The sequence below is a fragment of the Nematolebias whitei genome, chromosome 7 (assembly GCF_014905685.2).
Source record: "Nematolebias whitei isolate Nwh7 chromosome 7, NemWhi1, whole genome shotgun sequence".
In the NCBI taxonomy this organism is placed as follows: Eukaryota; Metazoa; Chordata; class Actinopteri; order Cyprinodontiformes; family Rivulidae; genus Nematolebias; species Nematolebias whitei.
In genome coordinates, this window is record NC_056504.1 from 43,146,281 (window position 1) to 43,166,525 (window position 20,245).

Sequence of the window (20,245 nt, forward strand, 5' to 3'; positions counted from 1 at the left end):
TCAACCTCCTGCTTGAGGGGGGTGAGTGAGTTTAAAGGAATTATTCAGATCCGTTAAAGTGAGATTTGTACAATGGTTTTGAGTACCGTTAGTTAATATCTTACCTGTTGTGGATGGCTTTTTGAACAACCTCAGTTTGGAGAAATTGTTTATTTCGACTGGATTGACGAGCTAACGGCTAAGATGAAAGTGGATGTTGAAGAAAAATATTCTCGCTTTATCTCACTTACTCAAAAGAAGCCGCACTCGACGACAGGAGAAGATTTTAAACTGTTTTTTTACTTGCAAGGACAGATGTTCACGACAGGTTACACAAATATACATGTAGTACACGGATGAAGCCCAGTCACAAGAATCTGCCTCGGGCCATGTGTGAAGCTTGTTTTTATGCTCTTATCAGTTCAGCCGAGCTCACAGACTCGGAGGCGTCCTTGGTGCAACATCTGCACATTGTGTCCTCGTCCAGCTCCTCATCCAGCTATCTCTGCAAACCCAAACATATGGTTCATGGGCAGAGTTATTCTCAGCCATAAACTTTGACCAAAAATTCCCTAACAGTGGAATGTTGGCATTTTTAAATGACCCTTATCTCAGAAAATATAGAAGTGCATGCTCCATTAAAAATAATTTACACTGCCATCAGTTTTGCAGTACATTGTTATTTACATAGAATCAGATGGTTGGTTGCACGCTCAGAGCAGCAGCAGCTAGCTGGAGCTTCTGAGTGCAGCCTGGGGCACTTCAGCAGCAATATCATAATATTTCTATCAGAATAACAACAAAATGGATTTTCTTATTGGAACCATTTCATTATTTATTCATTTATTTATGATTGGCATTGTTTTAAGATGAAAGCAATCCACTTTTGGTTTTAGTCTCTTCAGTCTAGCCGTTAGCTCGTCAGTCTGGTCAGAACTGAACAGTTTTTCTCCAAACTTAGGTTGCTAAAATAGCTTTCTATAACATATAGAACAACAACCAGGGCAGTTTGAAGCCAATAATAAACAAGGAGGAATAAATCATTACTCAGCAACTCCTGAACAAACAGTGGGTTGAAGTCTTTCGTTATATTGTCAGACTGTTAAAGCTGATCGTGGTGCATGGCCATGTCAAAGGTCATTTGAAACATGGATGATAGTCTGTGAGGCAGCACATCTTTTAGCATGTGTCAGAGTTTCATGTCGTTTTAACCGAGGTCTGTAGACTTTCCTTCACCAAGTTCATGTAGTTCAGTGTGCTCTGCGTCGACTGGGCGTGGCACTTTCTCTCCCTTTGTGTCCCAAGTGATGCTCGATGGTTTTAGTCCCGTCGGTAAATTCATTCTCTCTTGTACTAAACATCAACATTTATTGTACTGTATGCGTTTACCTTTTATGTTTCAGTCTACAAGGATCGATTTTTATCATGAGTTTATCGTTGGGTTTGTTCTTCCTGCAGCACATCACAACGCAACCCACACATGGAGGAAAAATATGCTAATGTCTTTTTTGGGGCATTTTCACTAATACGTACGCACATTTGCTCCTTAATCTAAATGACTTCTACAGACGAGGTCTGTTTCTCTGTGTAACAAATGGCCTGTTAGACATTGCTCTGTAATCTAATCAACCTGCTTTATGGTCAGTAACTCTCTCCTCTCTTTCCCTCCCCCTTCGTCTCACTCCTTCCGTCTTCCTCTCTGTCTTTCTGTACAAACCACCATCTTTTTTTTTCCATCCCGCCTTTATGGCCTCAGTGAAATATATACATACATATATATATATATATATACATTTATATATTTAGAGAGATATATATATATATATATATATATATATCGTCTCCATTTTCAGATAGAGGGGATGTAAAAACATACATTTACATGTAAAAACTAACAAAAGAAAAATGGAAAAAGATGGTCAACTTTCTGAATTCATTCTGGTGAGAAACACTAACCCTCAGCCAGATGACGCCATTAGCAAATGATCCTTCTGCTGCGCCATGAATTCCCACAGGAGCCATGAATTCAATTTTGCTTCTCTGACACTGAAATATCTGTTACCATTTCAAGACTAAAAAGTCAGTATGTGTGTCAGATTTCAAAGATAAACAGGCATTTAAATATCCCAAGTAGAAAAGAGGGATATAAACATATCTCATTACATTATTATTATGGGGGAGAAGAGAGTCACCTTCTATTGATCCGATTTGGATGTTTTTGTTGAAGATCTGAACAGGTTTAAGCATCATTTAGCGGGTAACAATTAATGCTGGACTTATATGTAGATTTCAAAGCGTAAATAAATGTCATTTTCATAGTTGGTACAAATTTTTCATTTTGAAGACTTGAAAATAAAAACTAGATATTTTCGAAGATGTTTTGATTCTGCAAAGCTTGATTAAAAATGAGCTTGAATTAGTTTTATTGTTAGTATTTTTAATTGGCATTCTTTTTAAGTTGGGGTATTATCCACCTGAAAAGGGTCTTGCACTTCCATCAACTTTAGGGCGGCCTGAACCGCAATGTGTACCCCCACAAATGTTATATCAAAACGACCGTCTGGCACCGTGTCCTATTACTTTTAATGGCATTTCGAGTTACTATGGCGACATATTTTACAAACAAATAACTCAACTATTTAAAAAGATATTGAGCTGAAATTTGGTGTAGTGTTATCTGAGAACAATGGCCTCTAAATCATGAATTTAAATAAAAGATTAAATATGGCAGCCAAAGCTAATTTGAAATGGCTTTAACTCAGCTATTTGTACACAGAGAACTGAAATTTGGTGTGGTTGTAGCTGAGAACGTTCTCCATCCACCCATCCATCCATCCATCCATCCATCCATCCATCCATCCATCCATCATCTTTACCCGCCTTTTCCTTTTTGGGGTTGCCGGTGCCCATGTTCAGCTATCACTTTGCGAGAGACGGGGGACACCCTGGACAGGTTGCAAGTCCATCACAGGGACACATAGAGACAAACGAGATAAACAACCATTCACTCTCTCACTCACCTAGGGACAATTTAGAGTTACCAATCAGCCTAAGATGCATGTTTTTGGTCTGTGGGAGAAAACTGGAGTACCCAGTGTTTCCCATCACATACTGAATCCAAGTCAAAAATCCAAGATGGCCACAATAGCTTAAAAGAAAAAAATATATTAAAACTCTTTTTTTTTTTGCCATATTGGGCTGAAATGTTGTATGGTGGTAGCCGAGAGTGAACCCAAACACTAGTACTGTCAAATCAACATTTTAAAATGGCTGCCACATGGCAGTCCCTGTCAAAGTGTCTCCAGAAATGTTCTAGTTTCATTTATTTCCTTAGCTCAATTAGTTGGATGTAACTCTTATTACTCAGTATGTATCCCTGTATTTAGGATGTTTCTTTTTCTATCCTTCTGGTGTTTTGTGTTTCTCACACCATGTTTTGCTTTCTCTTTTATCAAAATGACCTGTTTGTTTGATGGTTATGTTTTTTGGACTTCCTGCCTTCATCGGCCCTGATTTTGCTGTACACAAAATAACTTTTCCCTTGTTATCTGCCTCTGGAGACCTGCTTGTGTTTGAATCTTTCGATAAAAACATTGTGACATTTATGCAAAAAAAAAAAAGTTCAAAGTGAAGCTTTACTATAAGAAATTGGTATACTTTGGCTTGATCAGAAAAAAAAAAACCCACGAAACATCCTTGTTTCATATAAAGGACACTCATACATGCCTTCTTGTAAAAAGTTTTTCTCTGCAAAAAGAAGCTGAGAACTTGTTTATTGAATTTTTTTTGTAATTAAAAGCTCTGTGTGCAAAATGCTATGCTAAAGAGCTCAAACCACACAGAGCGTCTGCCATTTTAAGAACCCAAGAGAGACAGCACATGTCACGTCAAGGGGCTCCCTTCCCATTTTTCTTAAAGAGACACGCTGCTCGCTTCCTCACTATCCATCCTTCAGTTCAAGCAGTCTTATACTGCCATTTGGTGTTCAAAAAAAGGTACTACACTCAAAACAAATTAAACATTTCTTCTTAAATTTGACAATAATTACTAATTATTGTCAAATTTCAAACAATATTCTCATTTATCGCAATAATTTCTGAGACAATCGCCCAGCAAAATTTGTTATCGTGACAGGTCTAGTTAAGACTGCAGAGAATGATTTCTGTTTGTGCTGTTCCACAATATTTACTAATATTTTACTCTTTATACCTGATTGAGAAACATTGTTGGAACAAGCATTATTCCTAAATTATTCCTCCACTGGATTTTTCACAGATTTGTGTTTTATGTCTGACCGCTGCAATGATTAGAGCAATTGTGTTAGAGAGGAACTCTGCTATGGCATATATTCTGATTATTGGCAGCAGGGTTAGTTATCATGACATCTTTTTAAAGGTTTCTGCAGTGCTGAGGACAGATGAAAGTAATTACATCCTTTAAAGATTTGTTGCCAGGGAGTGGCGAGCAACACAAGTCGAACAGGCTCATCAGAGCTGTGTGGTTTCCTGGGTGATATGCCCCCTTTAGTGACTCATATCCACTTTTACTGCCCGCAGTCACAACAAAAGCTCAAAAACGGCTGGTCATCTGAAAAAAAAAAAAAAATGGTTTGCTTTCTGTGACTGGATAAAGCACTGTCGGGGCTGAGAAAGAGATGATCTTTTTTTAAAATGATGACCTCCCAGAAGAGCTGCTGGGCCGTCAGGAGTGAACAAAGATGGTACATGTGGCCAAGAGACAAATTAATAGACGGAAGTGATTAATGGCCATGTCTGACAATTACTATAATAGAGTGTGCGGCAGTGTTACACAGGTCTGTTCATGTGGAGGGTCGTAACACGTCATTTCAAAAGCCCTCTTGGTTTCCTCACAGGTTTAGTTTAGAAAGATACAACAATATTAAATCATCACTTATTTCCTGCTATTTAAATAAAGCAGAGGTAAAGAGGAAAAACCGCTAAATAAGGAATTCCTAAAACCAGAATTTTTTTTAAATGCGATTAAAACATCTCGTTCCCCCCCATCGCTGCCTGTCTTTGTCCTTGTTGGGCCGGCTGTAGCTTATTCCATGAAAGAATTTGCTGCAGTGACGTCAGCCTTTATTCCTGCAGTGCAGTGCGCAACGGTGAGGGTGAGGCTGTCATACATCATGTTACACTAATCATAAAGCATTACCACAAGTCAACATGCTACTGCTAAACGTGCATTTCATTCCTCTCAGCGTGGCTAAACATGTTGAATGTTTTCTAAATGTGAAATATGGGGTACTTTAATGCAAATCTGACCAAACCTACTATTTCCATTACGTTTTCTGCTATTTTACACTCAAAAATTGTCGTTATAGACATTAAACTGGACTCAGTTATTTAAAACTTACAGTGCTGTGATTAACACCGTATATGCTGTGGTGTTGTAAATAATCCCTGATAGGTATTGAAACATTTTTAATAAACTCCTAATTTACCGAAATCTTTAGCGAGTTATTGAAATTCATTAAGATAATTTTGATGCAGCAATGCCAGACGTAGTGAGAAACGTATTAATACGACATGTACTTTTCTGCTTTGGGAATACGTACACAATTTCTGCACAGTTAAACATTTAGCTAAACATAACCTACATTTTCTTACTTGTATAATTAAATTTACAGTAATAAAAACATGAAAGCACCAACTGCAGGATACAAAACAAATATTAGCACCGACACTTAGTTGCGCCCTCTTTTTCAGTCACTTTTGTAATACAGCTCTTAGCTTTTATATCAAGAACTGTGAAATAAAACGGTGAAGTGGTTGCATCAGTAAATCTAACATTTCATTCTGTGTCCAAGATTTATTTAATTCTGTAAAGCAGCTGTAACATAGTTGTTTTCATTTATTTATTTATTTATGGTCAAATGCATCAGGTCCAATTATTTTCCAACAAATCTTACTGCAAATTCAGAAAGTACATCATGCAGCCAGTCGATCCACATATTGGGATGTGTTTACCATTTATTTAGAAGATTTATAATAATTTCACAAAGAGATTCTTGGGATTTATCTGTAAAAGATACAACAATGGTTGAACAATGAAAGAAACAGACTCGACACTTTCTGCATCGCTTGTATTTCATATGAATGTCACTGGGGTTTAAATGAAAGAAATGCTGTTGAATTAATGTTTTTATAGAGTTGACTTAGTTTTCCAGAAATGAAGTCATGTTCAGACTGAAATATGCTTTAATAATATTTGCAATGACTGAACCTACCTGAAGGGGGGTTGTAATGATTTCTGCTCATCCTGTCCAGTAGGAAACACAAAACTAAACTAAACTGGTCTACCGTTAAGTGAAATATTATTTATCATCACAGGAATGATGCTGCTTTTACCCATTGATTAATAATCTTGTTATAACTTAAAACCGCTGCAGAGAATTTGCTTCCACTTTTAAATTACAAACAAAATACTGGTGAACACTGGATGTTTTTGTCTTGTCTTTTACATCACTAGTTATTACTCCCATAACTCTCGAGTTGACCTTTTAATGTTAAAAAAGGTCAAAGTGCTTAAACCCAAAGCATGTTCAGTTTCAGGCATTTTGAGCCGCTGGTGATGTGAAATCCTGTGACTGTGCCTTGAGACAAACGCATCAGAGAAGCACATGATGGAGACAAAGGCCCATTTATTCATTTCAAAGTCACACACCTAATATATTTCTGTGAAACTTCATCCTGAAGGAAGGTAAATTGAAATACCTTTAAGTTTAGTGTAAACAGGCCACAAACATATATCATGGTTGCTATTATTTGTACCAATTATAATAGGACAATTTATTTTATAGTGTTACAGAAACAATTCCTGATTTGTCCATATGTAGAACATGGTGTGAAGACCCTCGGTGATGAAACCACTACATACATCTATATATAAAGTTGATATGTTAGCAGACGTTTTACATTTTTACTACTTATTTTTAAACAATTCTTCCCTGAAGAAGCGGACGGCTTTCTCCTGGTGAATGTCGACTCAGCAGGTTCCACAGCAGCAAAGGCACCGACGTTACAAAGAATCGTCCCTCGTCCTCGGCAGCGTGCTCGTCCCTCAGAGGCTGGTACTGCTTAAACCGCCTAGTCAGAGACACGTCGCAGAGAAAGTATTTCAACGAGAGTTCACACAGACAGGAGATTTTATCTTCTATCATCATTGATTAAAAGCCTGGAACCAACTAAAACAAAACCGTCGGCAAATGCGTTCTGATCAAAGATAGAATTTAAACTAGTTTAGTCATGCTCAAAGAAATGTTCTTTAAAATAATACATGTGAACTGATATTACATGTTTAGGTGAAACTCAGTTTCCAGAGTCTAAAGTCACTATTTTTTTTTTTTTTTTTTGCAGTGAGATTAAATAAAATTTCTCTATTTATGAATTAAAACACATGTTTTGTTCTTGATGTCATACTTCTTTGCCTAGTTCAGATTTTAAAACAGTGTTTGGCTTAAAACCAAGTTTTTACAACCCTGTAGGCAAGTTTAGTTTAATACTGTGATACCATGGAGACTTGACAAAGATTGAAAATTAATTAGTTTATTTGAAATAAAATAAAGGCAGGGAAGTATTTGAATTTTGATTTCAATAAATTTTAAGGTGTTCTGCTTTATTGCCTGATGGCTTTTTTATTTGCCAAATACTGCCCTATTTTTCTTGTAGTAAATTATATACTACTGAACATTTAGTTTAGCTGGTCAATCACAGATTTTTATTTTTCTAATGTTGACTCATTCACTGCTTCCAAATCATCCTAGTTTTTTTCTGGCAATTATAATATGCAAATAAAGTTTTTTCTACTACAGTAGTCCCTCGCTAGTTAGCGGTTCGTTTTCACGGACTCGCTCTATCGCAGTTTTTCAAAGTGAGATTGGACACGACACACAATTGACTGACTGATGGATGAGCCGCAAGATCAGCATGGAATTTTTATTTTAAATACATTATTTTAAATTATGTAGCACTGTGTGCAGCCCAAGCTGCAGGAGAAGCTTCCTTCTGTAGCCTGTCATATCTCCGCTCTGCAGCGGAGAAGTGGGCGTGGCCGAGAGTGTTGGCAGATGGCAGAGTGCAGTCAGAGGCAGAGAGCTGAGATCATGACATGCTGTGATCTTTTAGAGCGTTTAGAGTTTAGAAACATTGTTTAGAACATTGCAAGAGTGTGGGAAGGGTTTTAAATGCCTTCATATATATATATATATATATATATATATATATATATACACACTAAAATAAACTGCTACTCACGAGGAATGCGCGATATATGTGATACACGGTAGGAACGATAGACATTTAGTCTATGATAGAGATCTGTATTCTACCGGCTAACTGCAGTAATGCTGTGTCTGAAGTAAAATCAGAGTTGTCAGATTTAACCGTTACGTTTTTTGAGTTGAAAACTGTGCGTATATGGTGTTAAAGTCTGTTTTCTTCGAGAGCTATGTAGTGAAGCTACACGCTAACTTGCCATACTGTTGCCGTATTCGGACGCATGCGCAAAATGCCGTGTTCCATCAAAAGTTAAAGTAAGCATTGGTCAGTTTTAGAGAGTGCATTTGTGCTTAAAAAAGGGTTAAACCTGCTCTCTGATCTGTGACAAGAATGCTGTGTTGTGTGATTTTATTGCGAGACCCTGTCTGGTTAAAGCCACTGAGGAAACTGGCAAAATGAGACCCGATGCTTTTTTTTCCCCATTCCTATTGCAAGTTTTGTACCAAAAACATATCATGATGTATATTGTTACCGCCACCCATCACAATAGATATTGGGATATGAATTTTATAACATATTGCACATCCCTACTAATTACTACTTGTACTACTATCCTTACTTCATGGTTTTGCACTTATCGCGGGATTTCAGGGTACGGATCCCCCGCAATAAACGAGGGACTACTGTCCCACGTTTATAAAAAGTGAGAAGATTGTAACTTGTGTTCAAGAAGCTATAAAAAGCAACAAAAAAGAGACACAGATCTCTTTAAAAACTTTGATTTTGACTAAAACGTAATTTCAATACCTTGAATACGTTATTAACTTGTAAATTTTTCATTATATTTCTAGTATTAAAAGTTTTTATTTTTTGGTCACTTCCTTGACTTAGTCACTTACCTATACATCAAACCCAAACAACAAACAACGCAAGCGAGGACCATAACACCCAGCACAGTCGCAGCAGTTCCAGCTGGTGAACCACCAGAGGCTGAAACGAATGGAAATGGCATCACTTAAATAAAAAAATACACTTTTACAACAAATTATTGTGAATGTTTGCTTTTATCTCACTCACCCACTGCTACATTGACTCTAGCGCTCGCCATGGCCAGACTGACGTCATTGGTCAGTGAGACGTTGAGGCAGAAGACTCCGGTCTCGTTGAAGAACTGACGAAGGATCATCTGACAGTCTGGAGAGGGCGAGGCTGCGTTGCAGATGGTTTGTACCGGTGTGACACAGTCGGCATCAGAGATGACAGTGCACACTTCACTTGGCAGACTACAGTCGGGAGAGAGATGGAGACATTGGGAGAAGAGGTCAAGGTTGTGAAGCTGATAAGATGGTAAAGGTTTTCACATATTCTTTTAAAACAAAGAAGGTAAAAGAAGTCAAATATCATGGGTGGCCCTTTTGTCCTGAACGTTTGGGGGATGAGAGGACAGGGAAGAGACAGGTAAACACAGAAGGGTTGGTTCAGGTGTAGTTTATAGTAGAAAAACAGAGAACACAAGACCTTAATGGATGATAGAGGTGTAGTGATAGATAATTAGCTAATCTAGCTCCAGCTACATGAAGAAAGCTTGTACCCACCTTCCCTGACAGGAGATGGTGACATCCACTGCGTTCTGATCCAACGCAGTCGCCACTGACACGACATTGGCCACCTGAACAATCTCCACACTTTCAATACCCTCTGCAGGGTTCAAGAACACAAAAACAGCAAAGCATTATTAAATATCTTTATTGTCTGTGCAGAATTGTGATGTGCGCCACACAAAGTGGCACAACACTTACGAACAACATCCACCGATGTAGCGAGGGAGCCGTAGCGGTAGATGGTGCAGTCGGCCGTGAGCTCCGGCGCCTGTCTTTTGACCACAACCAGGGCAGCCTGAGATGGAGCTGCTTCTGCTTCAGCCTGAACCTCACCCTCAACTGGAGCAGCGTCGTCTTCACCTGCGCGAGAGAACTATGAGTGATTTTGTTTCTCTTTGCACAGGGTTGTAGTTTGTAGTGGGGAATCTGTACTTGTGGCGGCTTCAGTAGCGTTTTCGGTCTCGGTATCAGCTTGAGCTGCCTCTCCTGGCGTCTCAGTGGCAGCGAGAGCAACAACGTCACCTGCAGGTGCTTCAGTTTCAGCTTGGACCACCTCAGTGACGACAGACGTAGCCTCGGCAGATTCTACAGAAGCATCATTAGCTTCCGGCTCTTCGGCTACGTCTGCCTCAGGGGCAACGACGGCATCGTCAAGCCCCTCAGTTGCAGCTTCTTCACCCTCTGCAGCAGGAGCAGCTGAGGCAGCAGCATCAACCACAGGCACGTTTTCAGCATCTGCCACATCTTCAGCAGCTGTTTCAACAGCCTCTGGTTCTTCAGCCGCAGCAGCGTCGGTCTCTTCAGCAGCAGCTGCTTCTCCAGCTGTGTCGGCAGGATCTTGCTCTGCTGGGACAACAGCTGCATCCACTCCTGCAGGAGCCACTGAGGCAACCTCTACAGCCTCTGTGTCTGTGTTGATGGCAACGGGTTCCTCCTCAGGGGGCTGCACCGAAGCAGCGACTGGTGTGGCATCGGAGGCAGGAACATCCAGAGCGATCCCCTCCTCTTCCTCAGGTGATGCAGCTGCAGGGGTGGAGGCCACGACAACCACAGCTGGAGCCGCAGAGGCATCAACAGGTGCAACTGGGAAAAAAAAGGTGAAATGATTCAGAAAAGCAGCACACTGTATGCTAAAACATTTAGAAAACGATCATTTAAAGTTCTTACCAGCTGTAGGGTTCTGACAGGAGTTGGGAATGCTCGCCATCAGGACCACCTGAGGTTTGAAGGTTCCCACTGAGAGGTAGGTGTGTGTGACGGTGCGCTCTCTAGAGATGAGCGTCCCACTGTTGTCACCGAAGTCCCAGCTGAAGCTGATGTCTGCGCTGTTCAGGTACTGGCTGGGATCGTGGAGTGTGACGGCGAAGGCAATGGCTTGGTTCTGGATGAAGTTCTGGTCGTTCTGGTTGACATCGTTGACTTGAGAAAGTGAAATCTGGAACGGAACCTGATCTAATGACAGAAAAACACGCTGAGACGTTAAGAGATTTACTAAAGGGAAAAAAAAGGATAAACTTCCCGAAGCTTAGAGCGTAGAGGACACAGCTACCTGTGATGGTGAAGACCGTGGAGGCGTAGCCGAGGGGGACGAACTTGTCTCTTCCTCGGCAGTGATAGATGACGACCTCCATGTTGTAGGAGCCCAGTGGGACATTTTCTGTTCCGATGGAGAGAGAGGAGGACGGCCCGTCTGCAACCTGCCAGTACCGGCCTCAAAAACAGAATCAAAACCACAAACAGTATAAATCTCCTCATGGTCTGGAAATGTTGCTTAAATTCTCGCTTTTTATTTATTGTGTGTGTGTATTTGTTTGTACGGTTAGTACCGTTAGCAAAATAATGGCTATACTTCAGTAAATTTTAGACATCGAGCTAAAACTTGGTGTGGTATTACACGAGACTGATCCCCAACGGACACTCCATGTACGAACTGATCATATGAGGTCTGTTTTTATAACTTTGCCATTAACTATTGGAATGAACTTTGTCTGTCCGTTAGCAAAATATCTCATAAACCACTGGATGAATTTGAATGTGATCCTTGCATGTGATCTACAACCAATTAGCTTTTGGCAAAACTGACTAACAAAGACAAAAAAGGCTACATCTCAGCCAGTTTTACAAATAAGTACCTACATTTTGGTGTGGTAGTAGCTGAGCATCATCCCCAACACGTACTTCAAGAACAACATATTTTGAAACATCTTTGCTCGAGATTAACTGTTGGCGTTGAGCCTGTTTGTCTGTTAGCAAAATATCTCATAAACCACTGGATGGATTTTAATGAAACTTTCAAAAAGTAATTATTAGATGATAATCTCCAACTAATTAACTTTGTAAATCAAGCCAATTAAAGATAGCTACCACAGCTAATCTACCTTAGCTGGCACATAAATGGCTGTAATTCAGTCACTTCTGCAGATATTGAGCTAAAATATGGTTTATTAGTAGTTGAGAACCTTTCACAACACATACTACAAGTGCCAATAAATCAAACAAGATATTGAATTATGCAACATTTTTCAGTCAGGTCATCTGGACAGATTTTTTTTGAGCTGAAACATTTCGCCTTCAATCCAGAAGGCTTCATCAGTCAAGGAAACGCACAACAAAACTGATTCTTCCCCCAACAGCTTATTCCAAAGTGGAACAAACCAGTTCTGCTTGTGATAAGATGGTCTCTTTGATACGCCCCTCCTCCATTGCCGGCCCTCTTCCTTGTTGACAGTCTTGTCAAAACTGGTTGAAAACAACAAAGTCCATGCTCAATAATCCAGGTATACAATCCAACATTTTTCAGTCAGGTCACAAGCAGAACTGGTTTGTTCCACTTTGGAGTAAGCTGTTGGGGGAAGAATCAGTTTTGTTGCGTGTTTCCTTGACTGATGAAGCCTTCCGGAAGGACACTTCGGCATGTGACTGCTGGTGGATTCGAACCCCCAACTCTTGCATCGGAGAACGACTGCTCTAACCACTCAGCCACAGCCGCCCCTAAATTGAATGCGTTAGCCGGGAATTGAACCCGGGTCAATTGCTTGGAAGGCAGCTATGCTAACCACTATACCACCAACGCAAAATATTGTCCAGTTTTCAAGAGACTGAAATCCTGTTTTGTGATCATTAAATCCATCTCTAGTTTGACTCTAAACTCAAATTTTATTTTTAGAAAAAACAACTGGATTAAAAAAAAAACTGTTTTATTGTTATGATAATATTCAAACTATACTGTTCAAGTTAAATTATCAGTTTAAAACCACGTTTATGGTTTGTTCTTTGTCTGTGTGGTTATCATACATTTAAAAGTTATGAAGTGCAATAAAACAATGTTGCTACAATGTACATGTTGTGTTGCAGCATTTGTTCATGTGTTCAGATTTACCCCATGTTTTCCACACAAACACGTAGCGGGGCTTCCTGTTCTGGGTCCTGGTGAACGGCGTGCCGTCAGGGAAAACTCCGGTCCACTCAGAGGTCTGGTCTGGGTACACAGCCTGACCCTCCTGGTACTGACGTCCTGAACAAAGACATTTTGATCACAACTTTAGGAATAAAACTGGTTTTACTGGTTTATTTTCTGAAAAGGTTTTAATAAATACAACACTTAATCAAATTTGTCTTTTTTTTTTTTTTAAATAATCATCATACGTAGGAGTGAACGATTTAGACACGTTTTTGATTTGTCAGTTTGTTGTAACGAACACTTATTTATAAAACTGATGACCAGTGAATCGATCGATCACATGAATCTTGTTTGGTCTCGATCTTTCCTCACCGTTGACGGTGCAGTTTTGTGCCCACACCACCTCGCCGTCGGGCAGCGCCGTCTGGTTTGGTGGGAAATTAAGGTTGATGGTGAACGTTGATCTGGCTCCTGTCAGAGTGGGCGCATCATTCTTAAGGTCAAAGGTCACCTCACCACCTGGAAAACGTAAACACGGTTTAATCGGGTTTTAAACGAACTGGCAGAAACGGCGTTCTTTTTAACGCAAAGAAGCAAACGAGTCTCACCAAACCAACAGTTTCTGAACCTTGGGTCTCCGTCCTGCCAAACCGGATACATCCGGGGGTTCCATTGTCGGTAGCGTGTGAACTGACTTCTCTGTCCTGCAGAAAAAGATGTAAAGTTAAGGACAAAAAAAAATGGAGCAACCAGTAGAAAATGCTGGGAAACTCATGTTTTATCTGTAAATGACTGAGAAACTGGTTGGATTCCAAGTTTTTCACATTATAAATGTGAACGTTAGTTGATGGGAGTAAAGGGTGTGAAGGTTCTTGGCGGTGGGAGTCACACGGACCAAAATCCCCCTCAATCCTTTTCATGTGACTCTCAGCTGAGCACCAGTAACCCCAGTGTGAGGTGCGAGGGCTCCCAGATTCAGCTACAACCAAATCTGCTCCAAAAAAATCCAACATTTTTACATAAACACACTCACTTTAACACGATCAGTGGCTTTTACGTTTCTTCTCGTCACCGTTTGGAGCTATTAGTCATAAATCACAAAATGATTTTAAATCAAAATAATAAAATAATGTTTTATTGGCGGAAAATCAGATCGTCGAGTTTTGTTTCCGTTCTTTCTGCTCTCAAAGTGTTGAGTGTGTGAGCGCGAAGCAACGGATCTGACTGTTTGTTGTTCGATTTGTGGTCCAAACCATAAATAAACAAAAATAAACAAACAAAAAACACAATGTCGTGTTAGTTTATGTTACTTGTGTTTATCCTAAGTAATCTACATCCCTGGTTTTAATCAATTCTGATGCAAAGACACAGAGGAAAAAAGAAAAATTTAAAAAAGATTTGAGCATTTCGTAATAAAATCTTGAGAAAGCAAAAACAAAACGATAATTTATAAACAACGGTTCGTTGCAGGTGATTTGAGATAAACAAAAACAGAAAAATACTTATTTAAATTTTAAAAAATGTCCAGTTTTGTTTTGATATTTCCTTTTTTTAGCCGCTAATTGAAGATAAACCCCAACAACGTTTGTTTTGTCCTGCGATTCACCCGTTGAACAGCTGATATGAACGTTTGTTTGTTTGTTTGTTTGTTTTTAAAGTCAGATCTGCTTACCTACTGCCACCACTGACGTGAAGGCCAAAACTAGCAGCGCCACAGATCTCATCCTGGGTTCAGTTCTGTTTCCCCTCTGAGTCCAGATCCCGCTGTCCTGAACAAACCTCCAAACAGACCTCAACCCCGCTCAGTCTTTTTAAAATACTCCTGGACCTGAATTACCATAAACTGTGTTCAGGCCTCTGACATCACAGGGAGTCTGCAGACTGGGACCTCCCCTCGGTTTTGTCTGTTTAGTCAGAACTTCGCTGTTGTTGCCCGCCACCATGAAAAATGAACAATAACGTGAGTGTTTGTGCTTGTTGTCTGTCTGTTAGCAAAATATCTCAAGAAATACTGAAATGATTTCAATGAAACATTCAGAAAATATTCACTGAAAGAACATGTACAGCTGATTACATTTTGGAGTTGCCTCAGTTCAAGATGGCCTCCACAGCTAAGTAAACTTAGCTATCCCAAATGTAACTATAATTTTACAGCTACTGAGCTAAACGTTGGTGTTGCGACAGAGATGATTGCTCAACGCATGTTCTGAGCACTTACTGATCACATGCGATCTGGTTTTATAAGTTTACTATTAACTATTGGAGTTAACTGCATTTGTCTGTTAGCAGAATATCTCATAAACCACTAGATGCATTTTAATGAAACTCTCTGAATGTGATCCATGAATGCACATCTACAAATGGTTAAGCCATACCAAAATGACCTGCACAGTTATCAAACACAAAAATAGCTATACAGATCTTGCAAAATCTTTCAATATCTCATTCGATTGTGACGGGAGCAGTTTATTTTTACTGGTTAGACACATTCAAACCAAATATTGGCACTTTTTGTTTATTCTAATTTAGAATTTATTTTAATTACTAGTTATTTGGAAACTAGTGCTCAGACTATGGAATGATAATTTCCAGAAACAAAAAGCTGGATAAAGAACCTGACACTCCTTCAAAAATGAAATCCTGGGAACAGAAAGCCTCGAGAACGCATGTGGCAACACAGCAAATAGTTTCAGTCAGTAAAAAATATGTACGTGATGTCGTGAACAAAGCACAACTGAATGTGAAGTTTGACCTTACAGCATGGATGTCACAAGATTAGAGCGTGGGCGCTCGTTCAAAAGCATCTTTTCATTTCCTCGCACGTTGCTCCACATCCTGCGGCCCACCTTAGGCTGCTGCCGCTCACAGGCTCAAAGGTCAAACCAATGCTCATTCATTCAACCGTTATTTATACAGGTTAGTCTCATTGGGTCACGAGGACTCGTTTACAAGAGAGACCTGTTTTAGACAGATATAAAAAAGACAATAATTCAACAAAACGCAAATAAAAGCAGTTATAAACAGTCAAATTAAGATTTAAAACGAGGTAAAATACTTAAAACAAGAACATGTTTGCCTTGATATTTTTATTAACATTGTAAAAAATGTAAAATCCCTTAAATAAATCAAAGTGGACGGTTGTAAGGTGTTCCAGGAAGCAGGAGCAGAGTAAGAAAAGGCCTTTTTGCTGAGTTCAAAACGCACTGAGAGGACGCTGCAGGTAATGATGGCCTGAGAGCGCACGCTGTGACTGCACTGACGACGTGACATGTGGGAGGAGATATAAGAAGGCAACAGACCAAGGAGCGATTTATAGATGGAAAAATGAACTCGTGGAGGAAGAAAAGGAAACCTCCAGCAGAGCCGGGCTCAGGACGAGCAGCCGTCTGCCTCGTGGGGAAAACGAGAGGACAGGAAAGCAACAAAGACATTAACCATCCAGTTCAGGTGTACTCTCTGTGGAGAAACAACAACGCCAATGAAGATATAAAAGGTTTGGCAGAAAAATCTAAACCACTAATATAAAAATAAATCAATGTTAAACTGTAAATGAAATAAAACAAACTAAAATTAAGCAAACATGTTCTGGAGGGGTATACAAGTTTTAGAGCAGCCTTTAAAAAGAGACATTTTTTGCCTTCGTTCACTAATTTAAACGTGTCCGGAGCCGCAACAACCTGCTACAACTGTGGTCATCAACTGGTGGCCCATGGGCCACTTTAGGTTTGCTGTAGGGGACTTTTGTGGCCAGTAGGAACAACATTATAAAGCAAAAAATATATAATAATTTTTCACATTTATTAAAGTAAAAGGTCAGATTCTTGTAAAGAGGGGAGGGTCGTTTATTTTTTTACAATTTAAAAAAATAAAATAAAATCTATGCATACAGTTGTTCATATAAAGAAATAAATCATAAAGTTAAAGTCTGTTTTACTCCTTTTACTCGCTCCAGTGTTCACGTATTTGCAAAAGAAACGACAGGAAATTTGTTTGTATTTGTCCTTTTTTTGTTGTTTGTATAACAACCGATAAAATTCAGTTTTATGTCAGTTTTGGTCAAAGCTTGAAAGAGCCGCTGCTGCAGAGGGACCAAAGAGCCGCATGTGGCTCCAGAGCCGCAGGTTGCAGACCATCATGTGTTTCCAAATGACATCTAGTCAGTGAAGACTTGGCATCTTTCCACAAGACGATGCAGAAACACATGCTGCATCCATTACAGCAACGTGGCTTTAGAAGAGTCCAGGTGCTGAACGGACCTGCCTGCAGTCCAGACTTCTCTCTCCAGTTGAAAACATTTGATGCATCCTCCACCCACACTTTTTACCCACTTTACCACGGGGGAGCCCATGACTCTATCTTCAGTGGTCATTACAAAACAAACAAAAATAAACGCTCAGCAAAGGAGACCGTTGAACAGCTGAAATCCTCCATTAGAAAAGAACAGGACATGATTCCCCTCCAGAACCTCCAGCTGGTCACCTCAGCTCCCAGGGGTGCTCCACAGCAGCAAGCATGACTCGATCTCAACACTTTGAGGTGTGTTGCTGCCATAAATTCAACATAACATTGTGTTTAAATTCTTAGTTTCACCATTTGACATGTTCACCATGTGAATAACACCTGGTTGAGTCTTGAAAATCACATTATTTAGTTTTTATTTACATTTTACATAATGCTCCAACTGTTCAAAATTGGGGTTGTAAGAAGCAAAATCATAATAAAATGTACTTATTTAATCGACTTTCACAAAGTAAATATTGAAGAGAAGTGAAATGTAAAGCTATATAAATACTCATGACATACTGTGCTTCTGTACGTTTAAATTTTAAATTTATGGGTTTGCTTTACTAAAGGAGTCAAGATTCTTTCCTCTGAATACAGAGTCATTGTCAGCTGTGGTGGTTTTCCCAGAGATGATGCCTCCTGGCTGTGGACTGTTCAGGCTGCAACGCATGTGACCCCTCGTGCTCACTACACCGTTCAGGAGGAAATAAATCCCCCCCTCCCTAAAAGAGCACCTGACTCAACATACCACAAATATTCAACCTTCAGCTTCTTTTTGGCTTCTTTCTCCGACTTACATTATCGGAGTATACCGTGGGCTCAAACAACCATCACAAAGGTTAGAATAGTATCTTCTGAACCAAAAGGTTGCAGGTTAGTTATATAAACGCAAACAGCAACTGGCTGTAACACAAGTAGATCAGCTCATGTCCTCAGCACTGAGGCGATACTGATTTGTTCTGTCGGCTTTTCATTCGATTTCTTTGCAATTTGAAATTGGTTTCATAAGATTTATCAAAACAACATGAGCTGTTGATTCCAACACTTCATGTGTATTTAATTTTGGCTGCTCCGTCCTTTAGGGGTCACCACAGTAAGCGAACGCACTGAGAAATTTGGCAACTCGTTTCCACCAATTGCTCTGCCTGATGCAACGACAGACGATCGAGCTATAACAACCCTCATGTGTGGTGCAGGGGTGGGGCCAGCTGGGGCGCCCAGGGCACAGAATGGGACGAATGAGGATGGAGGCAGATATGGGTGCTTTACCTTTCCCATCCACATTTTGATACAGTCAGAGGGATTTGAACCAGAGACCTTACGATCACAGGCCCACCTTCTCTAACCTCTGCTTCAGCACTCCCTCCTGACTCCAGTGGTCAATGATAAAGTTTAAAACAAGGATAAACGATAAAAACAGAACATGAAACACAGGTAATGTGTCAAAAACCACCAATGTTTGTTTCAGTTCAAGTCTTTTGTTGCATTTTATTATGCAGTTTAGCAAAGTTTAATCCAACGCCGCCTGCCTGGATGAACAAAACCTGGTGTGGACACTGCAGGAGTGTCCACATGACCAGATGGGAGACCATGTGAAGTGGAGGAAATAGTTTAATTATTTAAATCCATGTTTATCTACCTAATAATACTGCCAATGATGCACAGTGGAGAAAAACTCTAAGAAAGAAAGAATACTCTTGGCTGCCACTAGAGGGTGCTAGTCTACTTTCTGTTCAAGCATAAAATGTAAATAAATAAATGAATTAATTAAATAAAATAAAAATTAAAGAACATTTAAAGCCGGTTTATGGCTCCTGTACAGCTTTAGGTATTTAGAATTTCAGGTATACATTGTAATAATACTCATAATAGACATTTGTTTATGGAAGACTGCGATGAAGTGAAGATTCAATGCAATCTGCTGCTTCTTAGATAGACAACTTTACTAATTGGCTTTTTTATATACAGTTTGTGAATGTTTCTGTTCAGTGCCCTGAGATAACTTCTGTTGTGGCTTGGTGCTATATAAATAAACTGAAGTGAAATGTATGTTGTTGCTCAAATTGTTGTTTTTGTTTCATATTTAATCTGTTTATGTTTACACAGATTAGGTAGAAATTATTTCTATATTGAGACAGTTTTTTTATGTTGTTCTGTTGTGAAACTTTTTTATGTGAAATTTGGGCTTTTGACTAGAAACATAAGATCAATAAATGTTTTCATACAATATTTTAACTGGTAAAATAAAAATAATTTATATTTTGCACAGCAAGTGTTTTTTGTTTTGTTTTTTGTTTAATTTTAGTTTTTACTGTTTGTCTTAAATTCCAACTTTCTAATGTCTAAAGTTTGGTACTGTGCAATTAAAAATAAGCTACAGCATAAATTGTAAACTTGATTCATTTTTCTTTCTCAATGTGCAAAACAGGGAATTTAGGTTTTCATTATAATTTCTCTAACAAAACGAAATAACTTTTTTTTATATTATTTACCAAATATAGTATAAACACACATGTTTATCAAGCATGAACAGCTGGCACAAACAGAAGCAATTGTAAATAATAATAATAATAATAATAAGGACAAAAGTAAAAGAACCAGGCCTATATGAAATTAAATGCAAAAAAAGTTTATACAAATAAAATATAAATGTTAAAATAATGTCAAAAACCAGAACATGTGATTTGTTTCACTTTGTGGAGTTTTGATTATTACTTTTTCACACAAGTTTTTTTTAGTGA

General features: G+C 39.1%; 1 protein-coding gene and 1 non-coding gene across 2 annotated transcripts; both read right to left on the reverse strand.

The window, feature by feature from the left end:
- Positions 1-6,623: 6,623 nt before the first annotated feature.
- pmela (premelanosome protein a) lies at positions 6,624-15,049 on the reverse strand. The gene is made up of 12 exons (XM_037678912.1): positions 14,893-15,049; positions 13,829-13,924; positions 13,593-13,739; positions 13,200-13,334; positions 11,370-11,531; positions 10,988-11,272; positions 10,253-10,903; positions 10,019-10,180; positions 9,815-9,917; positions 9,297-9,502; positions 9,119-9,209; positions 6,624-7,088 (listed from the first exon to the last, which is right to left on the reverse strand). Exons 1-12 carry the CDS (start codon positions 14,942-14,944, stop codon positions 6,935-6,937), a joined length of 2,244 nt encoding a protein of 747 aa, XP_037534840.1. The 5' UTR covers positions 14,945-15,049; the 3' UTR covers positions 6,624-6,934.
- Positions 12,822-12,893, reverse strand: trnag-ucc. The gene has a single exon. It is a non-coding gene; the product is annotated as a tRNA-Gly (tRNA).
- Positions 15,050-20,245: the final 5,196 nt, after the last annotated feature.